The sequence below is a fragment of the Hermetia illucens genome, chromosome 6 (genome assembly GCF_905115235.1).
Source record: "Hermetia illucens chromosome 6, iHerIll2.2.curated.20191125, whole genome shotgun sequence".
Taxonomy (NCBI): Eukaryota; Metazoa; Arthropoda; class Insecta; order Diptera; family Stratiomyidae; genus Hermetia; species Hermetia illucens.
In genome coordinates, this window is record NC_051854.1 from 56,337,782 (window position 1) to 56,364,118 (window position 26,337).

The 26,337-nt window shown below is 42.8% G+C and overlaps 1 protein-coding gene across 4 annotated transcripts in view; it reads left to right on the forward strand.

Moving 5' to 3' along the window:
• Positions 1 to 3,532: 3,532 nt before the first annotated feature.
• Positions 3,533 to 26,337, forward strand: part of LOC119659142 (tight junction protein ZO-2) — a 155,438-nt gene continuing 132,633 nt past the window's right edge. Inside the window, exons 1-2 of one of the 4 annotated variants that reach the window (XM_038067084.1) lie at positions 3,533 to 4,538; positions 20,757 to 20,807. In XM_038067084.1, the coding sequence (XP_037923012.1) occupies positions 4,127 to 4,538; positions 20,757 to 20,807 (463 nt within the window). In that variant the 5' untranslated portion in view covers positions 3,533 to 4,126. The remainder of the gene's footprint in view (positions 4,539 to 20,756; positions 20,808 to 26,337) is intronic. The other 3 variants (XM_038067081.1, XM_038067083.1, XM_038067082.1) reach the window with 3 other exon arrangements.

Below are 26,337 nucleotides of genomic sequence, written 5' to 3' on the forward strand. Positions count from 1 at the left end.
GAATCCACTGGTTATTTTTTAGTCCGAGCACCTGATTGGGAACAAAAAGCGTTCAAAGATTTCGTCCTTACTGCGGTTTGCCTTGAGGTTAAGGTTGCATACCTTCCTATGCTTCTCAGCGTGATGCTTCAATACATTCTAAAGCAATAACAGGACGAAGTTAATAAAAGCCAAAACCAAACTTCATTCAGCGCATAGGCAGCTTATCAGATGATGGGGTTTTGGGGGATCCAGTCAGATTGCGCTTCAGTTTCACAATCATCATACTAAGCACTGTGCAAGACAAACACAAAACGAACACAGACCCCATGATGGCTGGGATTCGAACCCAGAGGTCGGTGCACTTGCCCCTTCTTAGGGATAAACTTGATGGTTCAATGATTGCGATAATTCAGACGACAGCTTTGTGATTACCTGCTCTTTTAGATGAATATACGGATAAGATTTCATACTAGATTCCAAAAAACAGGTCCAACACCGAACCTTAAGAACTCTTGATTGAACAATGTAGAATACGAATCCATTATATGTCTTACCCTTTTGAAGTCTTTGCGGAAGCCAATTTATGATTAGCCGAGGGGACAAATTTTAGGCAGATTACTTTTAATGTTATTCCGGTTAGCTAAATACTATTCATTCATTAAGTACATTATAGTATTCAACCATCTGGGACGAGACCTCAGAAAAATACTACGCCTTTTTTACTACAAGAATCTATTCAAACAAAACTTTAGGTGTAGCAATATCCAGTGGGTGGGCGGGGAAGGGGAGTATATATAGAAGAAAGAATGAGGTCCATCCCCTCTTAAACCGATAAAAAAGTTATGGCTCCCCAAATTAGGGATATTTTCATGTCAAAGGGTAGGGTATGGTAAAGTTTGATTTGCCAGCCCCACGCTCGGAAGAGGAAGGGGAAAGGGGGCGTGTAAGAGGAAGGGAAAGGTCACACCTTTCTATCCTTGCAAAAAATCAATAACGGTTACTACTTCTTACAAAGTTACGGCATTCTGAAAACGGACTGTTTTCGTATTATTAATAAGCTCATTAGGAGGGCAACCACCGTTGCTATACGCAAGGGGATTACAGTGAGAGCCGGCCTATTGTCCCTTCCCATCCACCCGGGTGCGGGATGATAACCAATAAGCTTATCAATGATACGAAACATAACTTTTCAATGGGGGATGACGGCCAAAATTTTTCAACGGTGTTAGAAAGTTAAGATCTTCTTCCTGGATCCCTTCTTTATCATCTCCCTCTTCGAAAGTGGCGTTGACAAATACAAATTTACCATGTTTATATTTAAAGCTTCTTAAGGGAAGGTGACCGCCTCAATTTTCCAACGAGTTTTGAGAGAGAATATCTCCCGCTTCTCCGCTTAAACCCTATCGTTTTGACATGAAAATAGCAACTTAAGGACGCCATAATTTTTTAAGATGGTCGTGGTAATTTTTGAAAGAAGTCAGTGAGAAGAAGACCTTCCACTTTCTTTTGCTTTTGTGTTTTCTTAATGCGGCAGGATAGAAAATTCAAACTTTATCATGATGATATAAAAAAATCCTCCCATAATTTGTTAAGAGGGGTGATCACCATCGCTAGAAGTAACGAAAATATACGTAAATAATCAAATATTTGTCGACTCAGCTGTGAATGAAGGTAAACCAGGTAAACGGTAAACTGGGCTTATTGCCTCCATTATACCACTATGTTCTATAAATAAAATGCTTTAAGGGGGTCATCCCGTGTGTCGGATCCTCGGAATTGAATTTTTTTTTTACATCAATTCTATCTAGATATAGTGTAGAATTGGTGGATCTCGGCGCAAAACCGGGATATCTGGAGTTCCTTATTAAGGCAGGCCTAGACTGGATACCGGTTGTTGCGGCGTTGATGATGATGATAGTGTAGAATATATGGGCAAAGAAATTTCTCGATATTCGGAGTCATTCGGAAATTATAGTGTTAAACACGTGATAAATCACATGCCAGATTTATGTCGATCGCCGTAATAAAGCGGGTATTTATCGGTCCGAGTGAGGTTCGAATGACTTCGCTAAAAGAACAAAAATTGTAGTGAAGGCTGTACATGTGTTTCTTGAAGAAACCTAAGGTTTATGGGCTAGGTATAGCAGATTAATGGTCAGTTAGTGTTTTATGGCTACAAATCGCATTATACTTTTAAAATGCGTTTTTATCGAAACTGCATATTGAAAATCTGCTGCCACCATAGCCCAAAATCTATCTAGCGAAATTCTTTGAAATTTTCAGGATTTATTCAGAACATATTTCCATGGTCCACAAACGAAGATAATTGCGATTCATTCAGTAGTTTTTTGTTTATTCATTGAAAAAGCCGTGAAAAAACACCAAAATTCATAAAAAGAGTTTAACAGGGCACCAAAAATTTAGCTTTTAATATTTTTTAATAATCCTAGTTTGCGGATTGTAGTTAAGTCTGTAAGTTAAAATGCTGATTACTTTTTTCCCTTTAAGATGATCGCAGCGCCCTTTAGGCAGAAAAACACCTTTTTTTTGGAGGTGGGTGTACAAATTGCTCTGTATTTCAATAACGAACAATGCCATCGGCCTGGAAAAATTACTGTGCATGCTCAAGATATTAATAAATCTATGATGAAAAATTTGTATTTGTATCCACTCTTTATCCACTTCTTCACTTCATAAAAAATTTCTAAAAAAAGCGGAAAAAAAACGGCCTTCACACGGGATGAATCCCTTGACGCCATTCACGAATAAGGTTTGAATAAAATTTGTCGTGTGTGATTTATTACGTTTCACTATATTTTTCTCCTCCAGCTCCATAATATAAGGGCATGAGACAACTTAATATACCTGGTTGTTTCGCCGCTTCTTAAGTCTAAAACGAGGTAAGGTCGACTGAAAAAGCTCTGTAGAAATTTATCGTGGATTCGTTGTTGAAAATTCTGTATTCTAAATTCATTGTATAGAAAGCGATAGATCCCTTCATATATTAACTGCTGAAGCCAAAGCTCTACCTCTACTTTTATCTTTGTAACGAATTTAAATTTTAGAAAAGTAATATTCAATTCAACTCAAAAGCCAACGGGAAACCAATCGATTTAAATGGGAATATTCCATAACATTAAATTATGAAAAATTGAGGGAGTACCGCCTCTAGAGTGTTAAATTTTACCTGCAGTAGAGCCACGCCGGTGTTAGGAACATGTTGCTCCACATTGCCAGTGTCCAGAGCAACTCGCTCAATTCAACTGGGCAAATATTGTTGTCCTTCATTTCCTGTCTATGTCCTCCTCCTTCCTCTTACGGCTACCATGACCGCACCGGCGGAAAAGGCAGAAAATAATTACCGGCCAGCCGCCCATCTTCCTGATGTTGCTCAACACATGCACCATAGCAACGGCAACACGAGACATGCAGTAGACGTTCGTGTGTTTCTTCTTTTTGCTCGGATTCCCCTCGGCCGGCGCTGGCGACGAACAGCTGGCGCTCGCTACTCGCTACGTTCCAACCAAACCCGTTTCTCGTATTGTTTATTAAATAGCCCGAAGCATTCTCGTCGCGCCTCGGCACCGGTCGACGCGTCGAACGAGCGGCAGCCGTTGGAGTCTTGTATTTTGTGTTTTGTGTTCATTGAACCACGACTGGTGCCGCAGACAGCGACTTCTGTCTCGTTTTCGCCTGCGCGTTGTTTACACGACTAGAGCGAGAATGCAAGGTGCATACAGTCGTGGTCGCAGGAAGTGAACCCTCGACTCAGCTGAAACATGGCTTAAACACCGGAGCCGCGGTGGATTGAGTCGGGAACCATTTGAAATCCATTTCGAAAGTTGCTGGTCGCGAAGACCGCCTGCAGCCGCCGGCCTTGTTTTCAGATTATTGTCGAGTCAGATTTTGAGAGCTGAGCTTGCCGTGTGGTCGCTGTTCCGCGTGGAAATTGTTCGCGAGTCGCAAAAAGGCCATTACGAAGCTGGGCACGGCGCGAAGGAGTGTACACAGTGAGTGAATGGTCGTAGTTTTACGCGTTTCCAGTTTGCGGAATTGGCGATTGTTTTCGCGACTGTGCTGTGCACGGGCTGTAACGCGACGGTTGCTGATCGTGACGTGATTACCAAAACGCAATCGAAGCGAAATGGCGCGGGGTGCAGAAGAAGAGGAGGAGGAAGTGCGATCCTTGCTTTCGCGACACCGCAGTCGCATTATCCTTGACTTGAAGGAGACCGACCTGGTGGCGGTGCTAGTGAAGAATTCAGTGATCAGTGGGTCCGAGGAGGATTTGTTGAAAGACGAAGGTCCAAAAGAGGACGACAGTGAGAAAGGTAAACGCGCAGGGAGTGACGAGTGTGGTGATGAGAGCCACGGCGTCGGTGATGACGGTGGCAGTGAGGAAGCCCCGGAGAAGCCCGGCGTCGAGGTCAAGTGCTCGCGACTCATCGATCTGATCGCCAAAAGCGGTTTCGAGAAGTTCAAGCAATTCTGCTATGCCATCGAGAACGAGTGCCCGCAGCTGATTGAGGACCTCATTAATGATCGCCTGAAATACGGTAAGTATTGTACCAATCAGCATCCTCACAACTCGGTCTTACCTTCCAGCCCAAATCATACGCTTCGAACCCACACCTCGCTCAACCCTCTGTTCTGCGCGTAATTACACGGTTCCGACTCAATCTTCAAACAAATTGGCTTGAGAAGAGGCGGCGAGGCCACCAGACCATCGCACTGAGCCTCGCTATGGCTTCAATCCATTTTCGACATCCGAAGTTCTGGTGGATGGAGATTTTTTCCTCAATACGCAGCTTCTCAGGTCGGGCCTGGCCAATGCCTGGAAATGTGTAAATGACTCAAATCGGTGCGGGCAGAATGGCACAGAGGCTAAATCAGTGGAACAAGGCGGACGCCCGTGACTTCTACGGTCCGTTGCGGCTTAGTAATTTCTCATAATTGGACACAAATTTTCCGATGAAATGGGAATCGTAATCGGTTCAACAATGACCAGCAATTGTGAAGTATTTAAAAATCATCAGCTATTGTTGCATGATTCCGGATGGCTTTCACTAGAATGATATGCATGAAGAGCCGCAGGGGAAGACGGAAGCAACTTGAGGGATGATGAGTTGTCTGTTCAAAGCAATGTAAATAGGATCAGGATAGTTCCAGGATGCAAAGCCAGCGATAATAAATGGATAGTGAGGGCTCCTGTTCCAGACATGTCTCAGTTGATTGACTTGAAAGTTATGAAGCATGTATTTCTGCAACATTACTGTCTAAACAACTAAACTGTCGAACCTATAGAGGAGGAGTCGATGGTATTCTGCATCATACAGTATCTGATTGAACCTATTCACACACGTCGGGCCCACATTGTTGTAGCCGTCCCAATGTGGAAATAGAAAGGCTTAGGCGCTCCTTGGTGACTGATTTCCTTACCCTCTCGGTAATGAGCATGTCCCTAGGTCGCGGGGTGGCACAAGAGGTGGACTTACCTAGAGCAAGTAACTAAGTGGCACAAGAGGAGGATGTTCAGCCAATAAAAATTTTCTAGGAATTGGCCAGAAACAAGATAAGTTCTTGGCACAGAACCAAATAAAATTAGCACAGGGTCATAAACCTGAGTCAACTGCAGCTGACAACTAATGGGAGTAAATTCCATCATCAACGGCGCAACAACCGGTATCCGGTCTAGGCCTGCCTCAATAAGGAACTCCAGACATCCCGGTTTTGCGCCGAGGTCCACCAATTCGATATCCCTAAAAGTTGTCTGGCGTCCTGACCTACGCCATCGCTCCATCTCAACTCGTTGCCTCGTCTTCTTTTTCTACCATAGATATTGCCCTTATAGACTTTCCGGGCTGGATCATTCTCATCCATACGGATTAAGTGACCCGCCCACCGTAACCTATTGACCCGGATTTTATCCACAACCTGTCGGTCATGGTATCGCTCATAGATTTCGTCGTTATGTAGGCTACGGAATCGTCCATCCTGATGTAGGGGCCAAAAATTCTTCGGAGGATTCTTCTTTCGAAAGCGGCCAAGAGTTCGCAATTCTTCTTGCTAAGAACCCAAGTTTCCGAGGAATACATGAGAACTGGCAAGATCATTGTCTTGTACAGTAAGAGGTTTGACCCTATGGTGAGACGTTTCGAGCGGAACAGTTTTTGTAAGCTGAAATGGGCTCTGTTGGCTGCCAACAACCGTACGCGGATTTCATCATCGTAACTGTTATCGGTTGTGATTTTCGATACTAGATAGGAGAAATTATCAACGGTCTCAAAGTTATAGTCTCCTATCTTTATTCTTCCCGTGTGACCAGTGCGGTTTGATGTTGTTGGTTGGTTGGTTTTTGGTGTTGACGTTGCCTTTGTCTTGCCTTCATTGATGTCCAGCCTAAATCTCGCGCTGCCTGCTCGATCTGGATGAAGGCAGTTTGTACGTCTCGGGTCGTACCTCCCATGATGTCGATATCGTCAGTATAGGCCAGTAGTTGGGTGGACTCAAAGAGAATCGTACCCCGTGCATTGACCTCAGTATCACGGATCACTTTCTCCAGGGCCAGGTTACAGAGGACGCATGATAGGGCATCCCCTTATCGTAGACCGTTGTTGATGTTGAATGGTGTTGAGAGTGATCCTGCTGCTTTTATCTGGCCTCGCACATTGCTCAAGGTCAGCCTAGTCAGTCATCAATTTCGTCGGCATACTGAATTCTCTCATGGCCGTGTGCAGTTTTACCCTGGCTATGCTATCATAGGCGGCTTTAAAGTCGATGAATAGATGGTGCAACTGTTGTGCATATTCCAACAGTTTTTCCATCGCTTGCCGCAGAGAGAAAATCTGATCTGTTGCTGATTTGTCTGCAGTGAAGCCTCTTTGGTATGGGCCAATGATGTTCTGGGCGTATGGGGCTATCCGGCCTAGCAAGATAGCGGAGAGTATCTTATAGATGGTACTCAGCAACGTGATACCTCTATAATTGCTGCACTGTGTGATATCTCCCTTTTTATGTATGAGACAGATAATGCCTCATTGCCAATCGTCAGGCATTGATTCGCTGTCCCATACCTTGAGCACAAGTTGATGAACCACTTGGTGTAACTGGTCGCCTTCATATTTAACCGATTCGGCTGTAATTCCATTGGCTCCTGGCGACGTATGATCTTTTAGCCGATGAATTGCACGGACTGTTTCTCCTAAACTTGGTGGTGGCAGTATTTATCCGTCTCCCAGGCTTCCTATTTCCGTCTGTGAAGTCGCTTCTCCGCTCGGCGGAGTTCGTGATAAGTCTCTGCGCGAGAATACAACATTACTCGGTATGCGGCATTCTTCCGTTCCATTGCTAGTTTACATTCATCGTCAAACGAGCCGTTCCGACTTTTCTTGCGGCTGGGGCCAAGTATGTTTGTGGCCGCATCCATGATAACGTTCTTCAGGTGGTTGTGAAGATCATTTGTTGATGCTTCATCTCCAGGTCCTCTCTTGACTGCTGTTAATGCGGCATCCATTTCCCTCTTATAGGTGTTGCGGAAGGCTGTGTTATGGATGGCTTCAGTGTTAACTCTCACCTGATTGTCAGAGGGGATTCTAGGTGGTGTTGTTATTCGAGCTCGGAGCACCATGCCAACGAGATAGTGATCAGAGTCTATATTGGCCCCCCTACATGTTCTGACATTCATCAAGGCTGAGAGGTGGACCAACACGTGGTCAATTTGGTTGAAAGTGGTCCCGTCTAGAGAGGCCCATGTATGGTCCATGTATGTGGACCGCTTTCCGCGGTTGCTTATTTCATTTTCTACATCTTTTGTGTACATGTATATCTGTTTTAGCCTTTGTTCGGTTTACAAAGGGGGTCGGCTCGTCGTGATCGGTTGCTCCTTTTTGTTCTGACAAAGGCCTGATCTGGATGCAATCGCGAGGCTTCCAAATCACCATCCAGCGCGTCAAGCCACCTGTGTTTCGGCCGGCCTTTTGGTCGTTTACCATCGACTTCGATGTTCAAACCAATCTTGACAAGTGAATTCTCCTTAGCCTGAATTACGTGACCATACTATCGAAGACGCCTCTCTTGCAATTTTTCACGGTCGGTGCAATCCCATATCGACCGCGATATCCTCTTCTCGGACGCGATCATGGCGTGGTATACAATTGGTGTGATACATGTTACCATTACTACCTGGAGTCATCGATTATCTTTTATCGGCCAGCACTCAGACTTATAGAAGGCAACCGATCACAAAGAATGCCAGTTGTGGAAGCAATTTCTTAGTGCAGGTCACCATTCACTGATAACGTTGATCCGAGATATTTAAATTGTCCAGTTGTTGAGTTGGTCATTGCTGTTGAGAGTGATAGCAACTTCTGTTTTATTAGAATCGGTCGTCAAAAACTCTGTTTTATTCAGATTCAATCTGAGACCGTTGTTGCTCGATATCAGCTTTGCTATTAAACGCTAGAAAAATATCATCTGCATAAAGCAGTGTATAGGGCGGTGCAAGTTGGATATCTCCTGTGACAGTGTCCATAACAAGAATGAAGGACCTTTTTTAAGGAATTTGTAATCGTGTCTAGTGTGTTTGATCCCTGGCCAATTTTTTGGTGGATTCTTTAATATATGAGCTGCGGGGTTTCGGCTGGAAGTAACCCAGTTGTATTTGGACTATATATTTCCAGTAACATATTTTTTTCTTGTTTCTTGCTTCTTGGTTCCCTTCCTCGTTTTATACTTGGCAATAGGTCCATCTTGGTGGTCCCAAACCCAGACAAAGGAGGAGGGTTTGAAGCAACGTACTTTACACTGTCCTCAGTAAAAGAAAAATAAAATGCTGGTATTATTGAAAGAGATAAATAAAGTATAGTGCGAGTTATTTCACTATGCTAAATCCTACCTGATCTCTTGATGACAGGTCGCGACAGCCCGACCAAGAAAATGCATCCAATGTTGTTAGAAGCAACATGATCGGATCGAGTAACAAGCCTCGGAAAAATGCTAGGGCGTCCATCTCAGTCGACACGACAGGACGGGGCTCGGTCCAGTCGAGAAATGGGCAAGGGTTCTTGACGCATGGACGGCATCAGGACGTAAGTTAGTCCGAGCAAAACAAATACTTGTCTGCATACTAAATGCTGGCACCCTAACTGGAAAGACCGAGGAAGTTGCAAGAGCCTTTCGGAAAAAGCGCATTGATATCTGCACTCTGCACGCAACACGATGGTCTGGTGCCAAAAGCTACAACATCTAACAAGAACGCGGTAAAAATGGCTCCATACGGTGTTGGCATTGCTATTTCAGAGGGTTTACGTGATGCCATTAAAGAAGTCGAAAGATTTGATGACTGGCTGATGAAGCTGACCATTATATCAGTTCGCATTATTCACTTCTTTATCGCATACAGACGGGTCGATCAGACGCCGAGAAAGATGGCTTCTGGCAATTTCTTGATGAAAAGACCTGTAAGGTGCCTCCTGATAACTATATCATCATTGCCGGCGACGTTAATGGTCATGTGGGTGAAAAAGCAGACGGTAACAGGAGACACGGGGGAAAGGGGTTTGGAGCGCACAATGAGGGTGGTGAACGTATAACAGATTTTGCAGACACCCATGACCTTGTACTTATGAAAATATGGTTCATCAAACGATTGTCTTATCTTTCTACATTTTATAGTGGGAATAGTATAACGCAAATCGACTATATTCTCATTAGACGCCGAAATTTCCCAACGTGACTAATTGCAAAGTCGTTCCTAATGAGACTATCACACCTCAACATCGGCCGTTGATTGCCGTTCTGTGAATCAAGCCACCGATAAGACAGCGTGAGGAACGCCCTAGTCCGCCGCGCATTAAATGGTGACGATTTCGTGAGAAGAAAGAAGAAATGATCTCACTTACGAGATTACCAGCCATTACGAATGTAGAAGGATCGTAAAACCAAATGAAAGACACGATCCACAAAGCGGCCTCTGCAACCGTCGGAGTCACCAAGCCAGGTAAGTGGCTTTGGAAAGACGATGTTTAAATGAAGGTCCGTGAAAAGAAACGCCTCTATCACAAGTTTCTCGACGGAGTCTTGCGGAAATGGAGACGCAGATGTTGCGTTGGCATGACGCGTTTTGATCACATCCGAAATGAGGATATCCGCGATCGATTGTATGGTCACGTAATTCGTGGTAACGATAATTCACTTGCCAAGTTTGGTTTGAACATCGGTGTTGATGGTAAACGACCAAAAGGCCGGCCAAAGCAACGGTGGCTTGATACGCTGAATGGGGATTTAAAAGCCTCACGATTGCATCCAGATCGGGCATTTGATAGAACCAAATGAGGAAACCGATCACGACGAACCGACCTCCCTTATGAAAGGGACAAAGAGTGAAGAGAAAGAAGAAAAGAAGGAGAACTGGCCGGTTTACTTTTAAGTTGACCATACACACTCGTTACAAGGATCGGTTGACATCAGTCGGTTAAGTTCGGCAACTTAAGGTATACATAGATGAAGCGATATTAGTTTGTTCATCCTCTCTGACATTAGTAAGGGTGCAACTAACGCCGGTGAATACTGTAGTCAAGTAGATTTGCTTTGCGAATGACTGTCAGTCAGTTTCACGAGTTTTCCGCTACTTTAACCAGTTCTTCAAATGATGAACTTTCAGGTTTGTTATCTAGACTACGGTGAGCATTATTTGCGACCCCTCTGAAAAGCAGTATGAAACTTAGAAGGCAGAACACGAATGATTTGATACCTGATACATACTGATCGGACAAGATGATTACATTTCAATTTGAAGTTATAATAAGTGTAGTCTCTAAATCGACAAAAACTGACACATCTTATCTCAAACCACCTGGCTGTAGTACTACTTTAGATATAATTCGATCATTTCATTAAGTGGGCCCATGAAACCTATCAAAATCGGGCTAACAAGCTTGACTTTCTAATATTCACATAAATCAGGCTCTGATGCGTGGTCATAAATCTGATGCTAACAGTTAGTTTTATACTTTGGTGGTCCCCCTATAACAAAACTCCCATCATTTAAGTTTATAGGTCTGATTAGTACATTTCCGAAGAATTTGAAGTGGCTATTCTGTGTTATGTTGCAACAATTGGGCAGACTGATTACGCAGTCCGACGACCATCTTATCAATAAATTTTCTGATCAATTTCGACAATTTAGCCCCCGCCAAAAAGAGAACCGTCAAAGCTCCAAATTATTATTGATTATTACTTTCCCAGATAAAGGCATTAAAATTTATGTGAATATCGACAAGAGTAAGTGCTCACCACCGGCGAGGCACCACGATAACATTCTTCAGTCTAGAATCATTCAACAGAAGATACTTCACACTCAATCAATTGAAAAGAATTTATTCATTCATGTGGGCTGACCAGGCCTACTATTTGATAGTAACTGCTGCGTTCGCGGCACCCATTGTCTCGTAAATATTTTTTTCTTGCATCTGATTCGAATATTTCTTCGGCGTTAAAGATACTTTCGGCTTGAGTTTTTGTTTAGTATGAAATCTTTCAACACATGCAGTTGAGCTAGTTAACTTCAATATGACGATTTGTAGCTGTTTTTTGACCCAGGAGTTCATGAGTTGGATAAGTTAATTGCATTGACGTAATTGGGTTGAAGATTGTCGAGTTATGTTTCGATGTTAAGCCCTCAACGGATGGTAGTACAATTTTGGAATGAAATTTGAATGTAATTGGGATGAGAAAGGTTTTTGGTAAATTGGCTTAATTTCAGAGGAACAATGGAGTTTTGTCGCCTTTTTTAGGTTTAATTTTTGTTCAAAAAAATCATTCTTATATTCATATTTGACTGCATGTCAACTACTCATAAAGTATAAGAAAAAAGCCTTTAATTTGACTCACTTCTTTCATAACTCATTTAACCAAGTTGCGCCATCCGCATCCCTTATTAATCATTAAACACGCATTCTCTGCGTCTTGAAAGTGAAACACATTCAATGAAGTCCTAAAATGCAAGTTCCTTTTGCAATGGGATGAATTAGTGAACTGAAGGTATAACGATGTAGGGCTAGCTAGTTGTAGAAGCATGGCACAAATTCTTGTCAACTATCATCGATGCTTACAACGAGGTTCTATATAAGCCGACGGTGCATTACATTCTCGAACCAAAATAAAAATAATAAAAATCAAAATCTTCCTTGCTTCCCGTAAAAACTAACTAAAAAATAGAAATCTGTGGGCTAGCAACCTGGAAATTTCAAAGCTTTACTGCTATCGAAACGTCCAAAATGCCTCGGGTAGGGACTGGCCTTATGGTTATGACCTGTGGTTACCGGAAACAGGGAGTCGGGATTTCGCATCCACTTGATGACGGACCGGACCACTGGAGAAGCAACTTGCTTCCTCTCTTGTGGTCCACGGACCCCTCTTTTTAGGTCTATCAAAAAAGTTGACAGACGGTTTTGTCCAAGGCAGAGGCAACTCATCAGTCACTACCTCACCTTATGGTTGATTTCTGGAATGTGCGCACATTTCTCGATAACGGTATCGATGGTCCAGTGAATGTTCGCCTTCTTCATCTCCAACGTGAATTGCACCAATATACGCTGGATATTTTGGGCTTAAGCGAAGTGAAATGGTGAAACTGCGGAGGGTAGACCTCTGCCGCAAGGCGCGCTCTGACTTAAGAGTCAGTTTTCGACAGAACTCTGATTTCAAAATTCCGATTCAAATTAAGGAGTATCACAATCACAATGCTATAAACCAGCAGAGATTTCCGATATAGTAGAAAAATATGCTTTCTATGTTTAGGGGAAGCTTCCTAAAGGTAGCATTAGCACGATCGTGATGAGTGATCTGAATGCCAAGGTAGGATCTGACCCTTATGTGATGGGGAAGCACGGTCTTGATAACTGTAACGATAATAGTGTAAGGATTGTAGATTTTTGCAATTTCGACCGCCTCGTTATTAGTGGCGCATTGTTCGAGCACAGAACCTGCCATAAAGTTAGTTGGGTTTCAGTTGACCGACACCGTACGCGCAACCAGATTAATCATTTTGCGAGCAGCACTAAATTTTAGTGTTGTTTTCTGGGTGTGCGAAACAAAAGAGACGCTGACATCGGCCTCAAAAAGGATCACCATCTGATGGTCGCTTACATTGTATCAACCGCTTGTATGATCCAGTTGTCACCGGACATTGCGGACGGCCGATACACTGAGAAATCCGCCTGAGAATATCTATGATCGATGCCTTGAGCAGTCATCAAAAATACTCTTTTTCTTGGGTGCTACACAAGTCATCTACGACGTCCCGAAGGGGCGTCATACAATCTGGCTGGCTACGAAATGAAAGAAATTAATCTATGAAAGGCAGGGATTGGAGCCTCTATTGACCGCTGCAAGTGATGGGGGCATGACGCACTCGATACCGTGCATTCAATATAGTGTGCGGCGTGACAAAAGAGAATTTTTATTGTGTTGGTCAGAAAAGTGGAATGCAAAGATTTCAGAATTGTATAACGCATCGTAAAAAAAATTTGTACGTGGCCGCAAAACTAGCGATGGTTCTGTGAAGTACGTTAACGATCGATTTCTTATCCACGATGATGAGCAGCTGAAGAGGTGGAAGGAACAATTCACCACAGTTCTTAACCAGAGAAGTTCCGCCTCTTGTTGTTGAAATGGCTAGTCACCGTAACATGTGGATACGGACTACTCTTCAAAATAGAAAAGAAATCATCTCGACTATCAATGCACTCAAACGGACTAACGCAGTTATTTAACGCTGCACCAGTAATTTTTGCAGATCGGTTACTTCCACACTTGCAGAAATCCAAAGCGGAGTCCGCCAATGGGGGGGGGGGGGGGGGAGATGCATCTTGTCATCGGTTTTATTTCTTCTGTTATCGGTGACGTTCCTAATATTGCCTTCTTCGGAGGAACGTGGAGAAGTTCAATGAACGATGACATTTTTCCTCAAACACCTCGACTACGCTGATGGCATCGTTTGCTCTCTCACCGGGTCATAGACCTTGTCAAAGTGGCTTTGGCTTCTGGAAGAAAGGCAAATAGAGTATGACGGAAAGTAAATACGAAAAAACCAGGCTCCTCAATCTGAAGGGTGTTTACACTCTCCCTATCTGCATTAATGGGCCGAGCATCGAAGGCGTCAATCAATTGATATATCTAAGAAGCGTCGTTTCTGCCGATGGTGGCACTAATCTGGGTGTCGTTCAACTGATTAACAGTACTAGAGTTATCTTCGCCGCCCTGCTAAAATCTAGAAATGCAGCTATTTCAACACTAAGATCAAGTTGAGACTGTTCTATGCTAGTGTTCTTTCTGTGTTACTATATGGAATTAGCACATGCAAAGTGACTCCCACAATTATTCAAATTCTTCAAGCCTTCGTGAACACTTGTTTGCGACGAATAATCGGGGTACGCTGGTCTGATATTACTTCAAACAAAGAAAGTGATCAGTAAGTGGCAATGAGTGCAGAACGTTTAAGGAAGAGTGCGGGTGTTTCGCCAAGTCCTGGGGGTAGTTGAAACGTATTTCGGAGGATCGTTTACAATGACATATAGATGTGGTTGATGCGATATACCCCGCCAATGGGTGAATGGCAATGATATATATATTGCCGCCATTAGTTGCTTGGGATTCAGTAAATACACGGAGTCCAGCCTTCACAAAGGTAAATGGATCATAAAAGCCGTTTAAAATATGGTTGTTTCATCTGAAATCAGATACAACTCTGGAATGTTGCTAACTATGTATTTGAATTTGGTCAAAGGGTAATATAGCTCCCAGGATGGGTATCCACGATTGAGCATAAAACCTGGGAAACGCCTGCTGAACCAACACCAACAGCTCTGCTACCAAACCCTATCTCCACCTGCACGTGGTGACCACTGGGAGCCCTTTCTTAACGAAAAGCAGCAAACGGAGAAGGATGAAGCCGAGTCTCGCGCGCCTAAAAACAGGACAAATTGTACCAACTGTTCCTACAGGTTGTGGGTTGGGTAGGGATGACAACACTACACGGAAAACAACTTGTTACGACGCCACACCAGGAGCCTTGGACAGGACTGATAACACAGCGATGACCCCACAACGACAACGGAATAACGATTTGCTCATTTTCTCATTGAACGTGCGCACCCTGGACAGAGATGGAGCTGTCAAGAAGCTAGCCAATACCCTGTCCCAATATAGGGCTGATGTAACAGCGTTACAGGAGATGCGTTGGATAGGAACCGGTTTCCTGGAGAAGAGTCGCTACATCATATATTATAGTGGCCATCCAGTAAACCATGTGTTCGGAGTAGGTTTCTTAGTCAACCGAAAAATGAAAACATGCGCTTGCGAGGCAAATTTAGAAATATAGGCTTCATTAATGTTCACGCCCCTACAGAGGAGACTGCAAAGTCGGAGAAGCATACCTTCTACGAGGCAGTAGAACGAACGCTTGAAACCTGTCCCAGATATGATGTCCAAATCATACTTGGAGGTTTTAACAGCCAAGTAGGGACGGAGCCCGTATTCAGGCGATACGTTGGTTTGGCTTCCATAGCTTACATCAAAATAAAAAAGATGACGGACTGCGGATTATTCAGTTAGCAGTGTCACACGAAATGGTTGTTGGAAGTACCTGCTTTGCGCGAAAAGCGATCCACAAGCAAACGTGGGCCTCTCCAGACGGCACCACTTTCAACCAAATTAACCACGTGCTGATCAAACGCCGCCACTTCTTACCCTTGATGAATGTTAGAACATATAGGGGGACCAGTATAGATGGTGCTCCGAGCCCGAATAACAACACCACCCAGAATCCCCTCTGACAATCAGGTGAGAGTTAACACTGAAGCCATCCACAATACAGCTCCCGCAACACCTATAAGAGGGAAATGGATGCCGCAATAACCGCAGTCAACAGAGGACCTGGAGATGAAGCATCAACAAATGATCTTCACAACCACCTGAAGAATGTTATCATGGATACGGCCACAAACATACTTGACCCCAGCCGCAAGAAAAGTCGGAACGGCTGGTTTGACGATGAATGTAAGCTAGCAACGGAACGGAAGAATGCTGGATACCGAGTAATGTTGCATTCTCAAAGAACGTGGGCACGCACGGAGACTCATCCTGCCGTGACAAAGAGGGAAATCTGATTTCCGACAGAATGGGCATATTGGAGTGATAGGTTGGGTATTTTGATGAACTATTGAACAATCAAAACATCGGCGAGTTGGAGGTCCCGCCAACTGAAGATGACATACAAATACTGCCACCACCAAGTATAAAAGAAACAGTTCGTGCAATTCATCGGCTTAAAAATAATAAGTTGCCAGGAGCCAATGGAATTACAGCCGAATTGGTTAAATATGGAGGCGATCAATTACACCAAGTGGTTCATCAACTTGTACTCAAGGTGTAGGACAGTGAAGCCTGATGACTGGCAAAGAGGAATTGTCTGTCCTATACATAAAAAGAGAGATATCACACAGTGTAGCAATTATAGGGGTATCACGTCGCTGAATATCATCTATAAGATATTCTCCGCTATCTTGCTAGGTCGGATAGCCACATACACCCAGAACATCATTGGTCCATACCAAAGAGACTTCACTGCAGGCAAATCAGCAACAGATCAGATTTTATGTCTGTGTCAAGCGATGGAAAAACTGTTGGAATATGGACAACAGTTGCACCATCTATTCATCGACTTTAAAGCCGCCTATGATAGCATAGCCAAGGTAAAACTGTACACGGACACGAGAGAATTCGGTATACCGACGAAATGGATAAGACTGACGAGGCTGACCAGCAGGATCATCCTCAAGATCATTCGACATCAACAACGGTCTACGACAAGGGGATGCCCTATCATGCGTCGTCTTTAACCTGGCCCTGGAGAAAGTGATCCGTGATGCTGAGGTAAATGCAAGAGGGGTACGATTCTCTTTAAATCCATCCAACTACTGGCCAATGCTGACGATATCGACATAATGGAAAGAACGACCCGGGACGTACAAACTGCCTACATCCAGATCGAGCAGGCGGTGTGAGATCTCATCATTAATGAAAGCAACACAAAATATATCGAAGAATAAAGATAGGAGACTATAACTTTGAGACCGTTGATAATTTCTCCTATCTAGTGTCGAAAATCAGAACTGATAACAGCTACCACCATGAAATCCGGGCACAATTGTTAACAGCCATCAGAGTCTATTTCAGCTTACAAAAACTGTTCCACTCTAAACATTTCACCATAGGGTCAAAGTTCTTACTGTACAAGACAATGGATCTTGCCAGTCCTCATGTATTCCTCGGAGACTTGGATTCTTTGCAAGAATAATTGCGAACTCTTGGCCGCGTTCGAGGGAAGAATCCTCCGAAGAATTTTGACCACCTACATGAGGATGGACGATTCCGTAGCCTACATAACGACGAAATCTATGAGCAATGCCATGACCACTCAGTTATCCGGACACTGTGGATAAAATCTGGCTCAAGGTTACGGCGGGCGGGTCACTTAATCCGTATGGATGAGGATGATCCAATATCAATATCTATGGTAGAAAAAGAAGACGAGGCACACCCTGCCTGAGATGGAGTGATGGCGTAGGACGCCAGGCAGCTTTTAGGGATATCGAATTGGTGGACTTCGGCGCAAAACCGGGATGTCTGGAGTTCCTTATTAAGGCAGGCCTGGACCGGATACCAGTTGTTGCGCCGTTGATGATGATGAACTCCAAAAGCTTTAGCTAAAACTAGGCTGCTGACAATAGAATAATAATTCTTTGTGGGGATGACAATTCAAAGATTTCTTTCAAGCACACCAGGAGGAAGCGTCCCTTTGTTGTCTGGTAGTGGTCATCAAAAAAATGATATCGGCGTTTAAAATTCTCTAGAAAAGCCTGTACTTTTTTACTACCATTTGGAATGATTTTATGGTTGGGCCGATTTCATTGAAAGATATTCGGTTCCCCGCTTTGAAATCCCAATGCAAACAAGATAAAATTACCATGCTATAGTACGGGAGATACTTAGGAAAACTTACTACAGAGGTGAAAGGCGGAACAAAATCTATTATTTTTACCGAATTCGGTTGCTACACATTTTATGCTAAAAATGAGCATAAATATTAGTAGAGTCAAGTCCCAGGCACGAGAGAAAAAAATTGCTCTCGTAGTTTTGAATGGATGTTAAATTCATAGCTCCATGTGTCCTACATTGAGCGTTATTTGGAATGAATCTGTCACCTTAAGTTCATTACGATGGATTAGCCAATAAATATATTAGTCTATGCGGGCCAGATATATCGAATAAATATCTCTAAAAACGGTTATCCATAATTTCTGCAGTTAAACGGTTTTGTGATTATCATTCTTCATATTTAAATTTTGGTATGTAGCAAGCCCGTCGTAGACTGGGTAGTTGGTTTATTCATCATGGATTACAGGTTGAAATCCAATTAAGATCGCCCCTATCGGTTTTTACAACTTTATTGTGAACAAAAAATACCAGTTTTGGAGCAACTCTCCTTATCATTATGAGGCAGGTCCACAATTGACCTGACCTGCACAGAAACTCTCTAATTGGGTTTCCATTCATTGCTTTCTTTTCACTTCATTGTGATGTAAAGCAAAGCAAACGACCAGGGTCGTGGGAGGCTTTCACCAATTAATTTCATTGTAAATTACTTTGATTAGCCAAACTAGTGTCGAACGTTTAATCAATGCTATTTGCACATTGATCTTCGATTGGGGCGCCTTTACCTTTTGTTCAGTTGGTTGAATGGTTTCGTAATAGCAGGTAGAGTATGCACTGGAAAAGTTGTTAACCTTAGTTAAATAGTTCATTTCTTTTTGATTGCGGTTTGTTGCTTATGTTTGGAGGCTAAATGATATACTGTAAGATTTTAATTGTTCACTACTGGCTTGAACTGGTTTAAAATCATTAAACAAGTAATTGGAGTCGAAACAGTCAATAAATTCTTGGACTAAGTAGGGTATAGCTCTAAACATTCTCTTCGATTAGCAGATTTTTAATTGATCTATCAGAAAGTTCCAATAACATTACAATTTATAACATACATAGATGCACGTTATTTGGAGTCAAATCATTGAAAAGAAAGTAATTAAGCCCTTGGCTTACATATCTTATATAAATTATATAATATAAATCGCCTTGGGGTTATTTTCTGGTTTTTGTAATCGAATTAAGCATGAATACGCTTTAGGGTCTCGAAAATAAAACTTCCTTGAAATGTTGAATTGGATGATTCGGTGGATGAGACTGGAAGTGGGCATTGAATAATTTTATGTGGTTACCCTAAATGTTATGGGGTCATTTGTGGCTCTTGTGATTGTGTTCAGCGCTGGATTCGTATGCAATGCCCAAACGTTAATGTAGTTTTTATAAGGACTGCTCTACAAGATCGTCTCAGGTGCAGCCACTATACCATTCTCCTTCTTCTTTAGTCATTGTCCTGTTCGAAATCGGAGTCGGCTCGTTTAGATCGGATTCGCTACCTTTCTCCGTCATAGGCGTGGTCCGGCGGTAGCAATCCAAGACGTCAATATTTCGGTTTACCTGTTGGTTGTTTCTCATCGACTGCCATGTTTAATAATAATAATAATCATTGGCGCAACAATCCATGTTGAATCAGGGCCTTGAAGTGTGTTAGAGCACTTCATTCAAGACCGTAACGGTACACTAGGAGGCAATGTGGTCAGCATTGCGCTCGACCGAGATTATTACCCTGATTTGACTCAGGTACTCATTCGCAGCTGAGTCGACTGGTGTCCGACGTCAAATCACGATACAAATCCCACTGCCACCAGCGAGATTTGAACCGCGACCTTCCGTACGACAGCCTTGCGCTCTAACCACTCAGCCATGTTTAAGCCTTAAATATTCGGTTCTCGTCAGTGCGAGTGATATGTTTCAAAATTGAAGACGCCGCTCTGGCCATTTTTCCACGACAGCTGCAACCAGGCACTATGTATGGGATCGAAACTGGTAAATGTAATTAAATTGTACGCCGCATTTATAGATGACACTGCATGGCATAGTCTTTTTGAAGTATGACATATCCACCGCCATTTCCGCTCTTCAATTAACACATACACCGGTAGCTCGCCCGTATGTCGCCTTAAGTCTCCGTTCGAGATTTTCGCAAGCTAGAGTGCACCGATAACATAGTGGAGACAGGTGTTAACGAAGGTTTGGAGCTTTTGAGTAACAATGGCGGTTACTTTCCATGTGCTGCTCCATACAACAGCACAGAGAGAAGGTTACCTCGAGATAACCTCAACTTGATGTTGTTGTTGAAGTATGCCTCGGGTGACATCAAACTGGTGCCACCATCGGCAGAAACAAGACTGTAACGGACGGTATACTACAGGATTACAGTACCCTATAGGAAGCAATGTGATCAGCATTGTGCTCGCCCGAGATTATTACCCTGATTTGACTCAGGTAATCATTCACAGCTGAGTCGACTGGTACCTGACGTCAAGTCACGATACAAATTCCACTGCCAAAAGTGAGATTTGAACCGCGACCTTCCGTACGACAGTCTTGCGCTCTAACCACTCAGCTATCCAGACACACTGAAATCTAAACATTCCAAAATTAAAGTGATCTCAAGATCAGACTACTTTGCTTCCAATTCCCTGTTTGGATTGCAAAATTCCGTTCCAACCAGAATCATCATATCCCTTGTTAGATACCTGCCTTTTTACTTCTAGTAATTTTCTTTTATTTAGATGGACTGTCAATGCCTAAAGCGGGTGCCAACGCTTCCAATTCCTACCAAGGTAAGTTCGACAATATATGAGGTAGAGTTTCCGCAGAGTTGGTTTGTCAGTGTTAGCCTCTTAACCTCATTCCTGTCTCCGAATTCTCGATAGTATTCTCTATGCGCTAAACACTCTCATCGCGAATTCCGTCTTCTCTAGTTCATAGTGCTGGTCAAGGTTCCCGCATGCACTATTTCGGCTACTAGCGACCAACGGTTGCAACTCATTCCCTCGATATTAGGCATCATCTTACTAGAGAGAGAGATTTATTGCCGCCGTCTTTCGAGCATGAATCTCAGTTACGCATTGTTAATCAACCGCGGTATTCAAAAATTCGGGTACCGTCAATAGTTTTTTTCTTGTAGTTAAGCAGAAGGACCTCCTCCATCTTTTCATCCGCCAGGATTGTTTCATTTGCATATTACTTCACGTCTTTCTTAATCCTCTTAACCGTAGTCGGCTATTTCCAGAACTAATCACTGCTACCTATTCCGAAATGCTAAGGCCAAACACACCACCAAAAACTATAATTTATAAATGAGGTCGAGATATGAAACATTGAGGAAGTCCTGCCATAACAATCTACATCTTCAGACGTTCATCCGTTTTACATCCTAGCAATCCCATCGAGAACTAGGTTCACGACTTATGTATGTGCATCTTTTCCATGGATAGAAGGATATTCAGAGTGTAAATTAGGTTGTTTTTCATGTTTTCATAAGACCAACTTATGTCTTCTACTGAATAATTTTTCCATTATCCACAAATTAGTTACCGAATTGTCAGTTCGAGGGCTCTGTTCGGAATCCCTCAAAATATAATTCTAATTAAATAAGTTTTCGAGAAGACGTCTCATAAAACAATCGCCTGAGATTCATCCTTCTCTTACTGCGGCTTATTATTTTAAATAAGAGTATTCTACAGGCCGAAGAACGTTATCATAAATACGGCCACAAACATACTTGGCCCCTACCACAAAAAGAGTCGGAACGATTGGTTTGACGATAAATGTAAGCTAGCAACGGAACGGAAGAATGCTGCATACCGAGTAATGTTGCATTCTCAAAGGAAGCGGGCACGCGCGGAGACTTATCACGAACTCCGTCGAGCGGAGAATCGACTTCAAAAGACAGAAAAAGGAAGCCTGGGAGAACCAATAGGTCTGTGAACTCGAAAATTGTAGGGAGCAACGCGCGGAATTTTTACCAACAAGTTAGTAGAATGAAGCCTTACATACCTCGATGTTCATCCTGCCGTGACAAAGAGGGATGATGACCAGAACATCGGCGAGTTGGAGGTCCCGCCAACTGAAGACGACGGACAAATACTGCCACCATCAAGTATGGAAGAAACAGTCCGTGCAATTCATTGGCTTAAATATTATAAGTCGCCAGGAGCCGATGGAATTACAGCCGAATTGGTTAAATATGGAGGCGACCAACTACACCAAGTGGTTCATCAACTTGTGCTCAAGGTGTGGGACAGCGAATCAATACCTGACGACTGGCAAAGAGCTATTATCTGTCTCATACATAAAAAGGGAAATATCACTCAGCGCAGCCATTATAGAGGTATCACATTGCTTAGTACCATCTATAAGAGATTCTCCGCTTGCTAGGCCGGATAGTCCCATACGCCCATAACATCATTGGCTCATACCAAACAGGCTTCACTTCAGGCAAATGAGCAACAGATCAGATTTTCTCTCTGCGGCCTCTGCGGCAAACGATGGAAAAATTGTTGGAATATGGACATCAGTTGCACCATCTTTTCATCGACTTTAAAGTCGCCTATGATATCATAGTCAGGGTAAAACTATACACGGCCATGAGAGAGTACGGTATTCCGACGAAATCGATAAGACTGACTAGGCTGACCCTGACCAATGTGCGAGGCCAGATGAAAGCAGCAGAATCACTTTCATGACCATTCGATATCAACAATGGTCTACGACAAAGGGATGCGCTAACATGCGTCCTCTTTAACCTGCCCCTGGAGAAAGTGATCCGTGATGCTGAGGTAAATGCGAGGGGTACGATCCTCTTTAAGTCCACCCAACTACTGGCCTATGCTGACGATATCATGCCTTCATCCAGATCGAGCAGGCGGTAATCAGCGCGAGATCTTGGGCTGCACATCAATGAAGGCAGGACAAAGTATATAGTGGCAACGTCAGCACCAAAAACCAACCAACCAACAACATCAAACCGTACTGGTCAAACGGGGAGAGTAAAGATAGGAGACTACAACTTTGAAACCGTTGATAATTTCTCCTATCTAGGGTCGAAAATCACAACTGATAACAGCTACGACGATGAAATCCGCGTACGGTTGTTGTCAGCCAACAGAGCCTATTTCAGCTTATAAAAACTCTTTCGCGCGAAACGTCTCACTATAGGGTCAAAACTCTTACTGTAGAAGACTATGATCTTGCCAGTCCTTATGTATTCCACGGAGACTTGGGTTCTTAGCAAAAAAAATTGCAAACTCATAGCCGCATTCGAGAGGCTGGACGATTCCTTAGCCATGACCGTCAGGTTGTGGATAAAATCCGGCTCAATACGTTGCGGTTGGCGGGCCACTTAATCCGTATGCATGAGGATGATCCAGTCCAGAAAGTCTGTGGTAGACCCTGCCTGAGAGGTCAGGACGCCAGAGAGCTTTTAGGGATACCGAATTGGTGGAACTCGGCGCAAAACCGGGATGTCTGGAGTTCCTTATTAAGGCAGGCCTAGACCGGATACCGGTTGTTGCGCCGTTGATGATGATGATTTGACAGGCAGGGCAAAAGGCAAGACTCGACGGATTCATATTAACTACAAGACACAATTTCCTGTAGTATCTCTGCTAGGTCGCTCGTATAGTTAAGACTACTTCGGAAATTCCGGTTGACTCGCCTCCTTTTATCCTTTGATAAAGTTCTTTACGTTCGGAGGTAGATCGTTCTTAATATCTCAATCTTCGGTTCTATCAGAATCGCCGTGTTATTGGGAAGAATAAATATGATTGCGTTGCGCCTCTTGGCTGTGCGTTGAGGAAACTGTCCTGCTTCTTCTACCTATCAGGTTATGACCTTATGAAACCACCAGAAATGTACCCTCTTCAAATTCTGTCAGATTAAGTTGTTCTGCTGCTGGAGGGTTGCTTTTTGTTGTCGTATCGGTTGTCTCCAATATCGAGAAAGATGGCCTGGTGATCGCTAGTGAGTGTAGTACTGAACTACCCAGTGAAGTCCATTACTACGAGTTTCAATCTAATAGCTTGAAACAAGTTGTGGATGCAAAAAATTGACAGATAGTAGTGTATAGATGACAAATAATCAGACAGGAAGGGTCTTCACAAATTTTGAATGTGTTAGCTGGCATAATGAATTCGCATTAGGTTTACTGTATGTATCAAAAAATGCTATGTTTCCACTATACGAGCTGTAATATTTCCAAATTAATCTTTAATTACTGGGACAATACCAAAAGAATTATTCTCAAAACCGTGCGAGACTTCCCTAGACGGATTCCAAGCTCGAGGTACTTGGTGGACGTTATTTTCTCTTTGCATGACTATTATCTGTAAATAAGTATGCATCATCAAATCCATTTGCATTTCCACCGCATGATTACTTTGTAAACAGATTTTGTTGCTAATCGCTTCATTCCTAGCAATTTAACAGTCTATGTCTGTACATGCCCTCCTTGGGGAGAGGTCAAACAATGGAAGTATTCAAAGCTCTCATTCCAACTAGGTAAGCAAATGGATTGTTCCGCTCCGGCAATCTTGCATTGTGACTTTATTTGTGGGGAAAAAATAGCTCTTCGTTCTACAAAAGATCACAAACAAAGAATTGGACTATTGACCCATTGTGACCTTCTTTAATTCGCCGGTTCTGTTGGATATATGTACATACGTATGTACATGTTTCGTGAAGAGTGCATTGGATAAAACCTGAACTGGTTCGATGGGAGGAAGAAACTAAATCCCATCAAAAGATTTGAATAGAGCTTTCATATCGGGTGGATTTTGTCAATTTTCTGCATTTGACTGTATCTTAAAGTCCTCATAAAGTGTCTAATAACATTTGCACAAATTAGTCAGTCAAACATTAGAGAGAACCTCACGCGTTCAGTTTTCTTTCTAAATATACTTGCCTCTAATCGCATTCGCTTTCTCTACACAACGACACCTCGTAAATATCGGGAAGAATTTGTATTATTTGAAATTTCAGTATTAGCCTGGCTTTTGTAAGATGACACCAAGTGCCCTAAGTGCCTTAAGACTGAAATCCCCGAAACCCTTTAGCATAGTTCCATTGACATTCACTTAATATCTTTCTACTTCTTGAGAGCATGGAGAACTCCATGCACTTACAATGTTATGTGTACGTTTACGCAATTACCAATTAAGCGTCTAAAGTGTCGGTGAAATATCTTTAAGGTACCTGCTACCAACGCAGAAATTCATATTTGATTCTTTACCTTTCACATAAGCAATGACTTTTTTTCAATCTCAAGGGGCTGATTTTCAAATCAAGATCTATTTTCCATCGTTAGATATTTATGTAAGGAAGAATGATATGAAACTTATCCAATAAAATATTCAAAAATTCTTCAGCACCCATCGGCCCTTAAATTAAGGTCAACGCCCTTTGCTAATCTCAAGAAGTCTAAGCACGATTTCAGGTGAGGCTCTTGATAAAATAAAAACCTAATTTTCCGCCCACATCCTATACACACCGGGGGGTTTTCTCCAGCCGGGAAAAAACTCGAAATTGTAGAATTATCTTATTAGTAATTCTCGAAATCGGGCGTGTTTACATGAATGGGAGACATGTGTTTCTTCAGAATTCTGGATTGTGTTCAAGTAGTTCGTCTCAGGTTGCCGCGGTCACGTTGCCTTTTATCGCAGCGAGTTGAAATGCATTGAAATGAAAACGTATACGGCTTGGATTACTGGAACAATGACATATCAAGAAGTTGATTAGATAAAGTCATGTTACGGTAGATTAGCGCTGAACAGCTTGAATAAAATTCACTATTGAGTTATTGTGGGAAAACGTTGGATATGTCACGATTTTAGAAGGGGGGCTGGAGTAAATGGGAAAATCTGTTGGCTTCCGTCTATTCTAATAGCGAAAATGGATCATTTGAGATGAATGCCGATTGAAAACGCCGCATGCACTCTTATTAGAAGGAAAAAGCGTATATTCATATCAATTTAAGAGACTTCAATAAAATAAATTGTGGTAATTGTGAAGACGAAAATGGTGTTTACTTCAATTGAAGCGGAACATAAGAAGGATCAAATAATCTGGTTAAAGTATCATAAACATGTTCTTTGCCTTCACTTTACCGCTCCTAACAATATTGTGTATTGGGTGTTGCACAATTGTTCCCTTGAGAATTGTGCCTTTCATAAGCTTTCTACAGGAATATGAGAGTCTACAAGTTTAACACAATAGGGAGAAGGAAAAACTAAATTACTTGCATGAACAAGCAAGGTGAGAATGGGCAAAAAGTAGGCTGTGAATTTGACCAGAAGTTAGAGTTGCCTTTGA